The sequence below is a fragment of the Wyeomyia smithii genome, chromosome 1, assembly GCF_029784165.1.
Source record: "Wyeomyia smithii strain HCP4-BCI-WySm-NY-G18 chromosome 1, ASM2978416v1, whole genome shotgun sequence".
In the NCBI taxonomy this organism is placed as follows: Eukaryota; Metazoa; Arthropoda; class Insecta; order Diptera; family Culicidae; genus Wyeomyia; species Wyeomyia smithii.
The window spans coordinates 193,934,547-193,938,143 of NC_073694.1; the positions used below are offsets into that span (position 1 = coordinate 193,934,547).

General features: G+C 42.4%; 1 protein-coding gene across 1 annotated transcript; it reads right to left on the reverse strand.

Annotated features, from left to right (window-relative positions):
• Window positions 1-288: 288 nt before the first annotated feature.
• LOC129718152 (omega-amidase NIT2-like) lies at window positions 289-1,544 on the reverse strand. Its single transcript, XM_055668592.1, has 2 exons — window positions 959-1,544; window positions 289-903 (listed from the first exon to the last, which is right to left on the reverse strand). Exons 1-2 carry the CDS (start codon window positions 1,295-1,297, stop codon window positions 412-414), a joined length of 831 nt encoding a protein of 276 aa, XP_055524567.1. The 5' UTR covers window positions 1,298-1,544; the 3' UTR covers window positions 289-411.
• Between the last annotated feature and the right edge of the window lie 2,053 nt (window positions 1,545-3,597).

The window sequence follows — 3,597 nt, forward strand, 5'->3', positions numbered from 1 at the left end:
ATATATTAATATTGGTTACCAGATAACGATCGTAAAAACTACACTGTTTTTCTTGAAAAAAAAAAATAAATAAAAAATAAATTGTTGTACGTGAACAACAAAACAAAAGACATTGAGCGTACACTAATTGGCTACGTGACTCTTCATTTTTTCTCAACAAAAAGTTCTGGTCAGTTACAGCGATAACAATTAAAATTTTGTACAGCACGCATCCTCCGAGTGACTTATGATTCAGAAGCGAAAAGATTGTTGCACTACAATGAGCCACAAAGTAAACAATTCAACGCATTATCAAATGAAACCACTCTTAATTGCACATAAAATTTCATTATCACATTAAACATAAACTTAATCTTAGTTCTGACAGACTTCCCGCTGTCGTTCCGATAACTCACAATGCCTCCTCCCGAATCACTTCTTTCTCACGAGTTCATACAGATCGGCCCGTTTCTGCGTCAGCACAGGAATCTGAGAGCGCGCTTCCGCCAAAGTTTCGAGCACTAAATCGGCTACAATGATTTCTTGAAATTCCGTTCCCTTCTGCAGCACTTTTCCCCAGGGGTCCACCACCAGCGAGTGTCCGTGGCAAACCAGTTCGGCGTGTGTGTCTCGGGCCGGTGAACAGAAAGCCACAAACAGCTGATTGTCTACGGCACGAGCTCGAGCAAGCAACTCCCAGTGCAACTCACCGGTGAACTCATCCGAAACGGTGGGATAAATCAGCAAATCGCAATCCATCTGACAATAGACGGAGGCAAACTCAGGAAAACGCATATCCCAGCACACTCCCAACCCGATTTTGGTTTTGCCGACAAAGAACGTCGTAAAAGAGTCCCCTTGGGTGAACACATGGGATTCGTTCATAGGTAACTTTCCGAGAACGTTGGCATCACGCAGGTGCACCTGTTAATCAAATGGAAGTTAGTAAAAAACTAGGAAACTATCCCACAATACTAACCTCACGGTGTTTTGCCAGCAGTTCGCCATCCGGCTTCCAAACTGTGCACGTATTGTAAAGTTTACCACAGCAAATTTCAGCAATCGATCCGCCAACAATGTAAACACCAAAATCTCGTGCCGCCTTCCTGAGTGCCTGGCTGGTGGGTCCAAGTGGGATCTCCTCGGCCGTCGCTTGGAAATTCTTTTCGCTGTATGGACAGTTGAAGCTCTCCGGTAGAACCACCACGGTGGCATACTTTTCCTTCTTAGCGATCCTTATAAGGTCCACTGCGTTCTTCAAAGTCTTTTCCTTCGACTCAGCTATTTTCATCTGAATCAGCGCAATTCTGAGAGCCATCCTTACAGTTCGGCTGCTAGTATAATTCTACCAAGTAGTGAAATGCGTCGATCGCTGGCTGCTGACTGTTCTGTACGCTTTATACTACTGACCTTTCCAGAGGCCAACCGCGCATCGATCGACACATTCGTTCGACACATTCGTTCGAAAGGTGATCGGATTGATAACGACCAACTGCCGGTCGCGAATGCTGTTCCAAACCTCACTGCGATGGGCTTCCGACGCTGGACCGCTGGAGTTGTTTACGGCATGAACCGGCACACCACTGCTTGTCTAGTTGAGAAAATAGCATTCTGATGGCGGCCGATCGCGGGATGATGATCAGCTCGATTTGATTGACATGGTTCATCGGCGTCACGGGAGAGTGACTTTTGCGGCGATAAGTGAGTCGTGTTTTGTCACACATCAATCGTTCAAATACAGTTTTTTTAGTAAATTTTGCAAAAACTGAACAATTTAGTGATGTTTGTTGAAACCAGAAATTCAGCAAACAAACACTAAATTGCCGAACAAAATTACATATATCGATATACAATTATATTCATCTGACAAGGATAAGTTTTAATGAATTAAAATTAACATTAAAATGAAAACGTCGAAGTCTTCGGAAAGAATCCAGGAGTCGCTGACGAAACGCATTGATCGGTATGTCGAAATCAAACAGCTCGTATACCTCATTGAAATGGAGTCAAATAACACGAATTGGATCATTAGAACCATGTAGTCGATTCCGAGTATACAAGTACAGAAAACTTCTATGGCCCAATCGTCTTTCAGAAGCATTCAAATTTAGCTGGACAGTCGATGTGGCCATTCAGTAATTTAGCATCTAAAATGACTTGTACTTTTGGTTGAGTACCGAGAAATCGGCAACGAAAAGTATAGTGTACGATATTTTTTTGTATCATTTCCATTCCGTTGGACTAGTTTGCATGGTATGGGCTCCATATCACGCTTTCATTTTTCTAAAAGCAACTATACTGCATCTTTTCCACATGCATTCAAATACTCCTGCAGCTTCAAACAATCGCGCAGGCAATGTATAATTTTAAATGATTTTGTATCCTCCGCATAAGATAGTCGACATTCGTGTACCAGCAATAGGTAAGCGTCGTTTAACAATATGTAGACGAGTAGGGGGCCCAGGTTCCTATACCTTGAGGAACTCCTGATGTGTTAGGCAAACAATTCCGATGAGACACCGAGTCATTCTAATTTACTAAGCAGTATTTCGTGGTCAACTCGATCATACGCTGCTTTTAGATCCAGGTAAACTGTGTCGCTTTGTGAACTAGAATCCAAACTTGGCAAACAACGACGACGTGACAACAGATCATTCAGGGAAAAGCCTGTGCTGCTCAGCACCAATATAATCCTTAGAGCCGGCAAACAAGGCGTCGTTTACTATAATCTCAAACAACTTTGAACAAGCACACAAGGATGTGATCCGACGGTAAGTGAAAATGTCAATTTTATACTTGTGGTAGATCTCCTCGTTTACAGTTCCGGTAGTGACGAACGGTGCACCCCTATTGCCATATGAGCAGATCGCTTACAAAATCATGTATTTCTTTGCAAATTTTGAAAGTTTCTGCTTCCTTACTTCCTCCGGAATATCAAACTTGTACTGAGAAGGGAAGAACAGTAGCCTCGGAAGCTGCCGGAAGTCCACCTTGACGGAAGTCTCATTATCCATGACGTGATGACACAATGAGGCTTCGTCAGCATCTGGGTGTCGTAACCTGTGCGGTTGCAATTTTAGCATCGAGTGGAAAAATTTGGATACTGCTGTGAGAGAGTATGGATAAAACCCTTATTTGGACACTTCCGCAAGAGCGTGTACCCAACATGATAACTCTCACCACTTGTGCTGAATATCCCTCACATAAGTTTGTTTATTTTCGTTTAAAATCGTTCGTTTTTTTCATTTGTGAACGATATTGTCGCGTTAGATTGGTTTGATATTATTTTGTCGTGTTTGTGAATGAATTTCAAGGGATAAATTGGCCGGTATTTTTCTCTAGCTGCAAAAAAGTGGTGCTGAGTTCGGTCACGGCGGGTTTGTTCTGGTGAGCAGTAGAGGCAGCCCACTATACTGCCCATAATTCAAAAATTGGCTAATATGCCATTTTTACCAAAATCGAGAAAATTGTTTCTATTGATGGTACACACCCTAAACAAGGTCCCTACGGAAGCCGATTGTCAAAAAATGCATTTGGGAAGGCAGCAAACGTGAAACAATTCTGGCTAATATCCAGAATAATTGAGAATTTGACTAATATCCAAGATCCAATATGAAC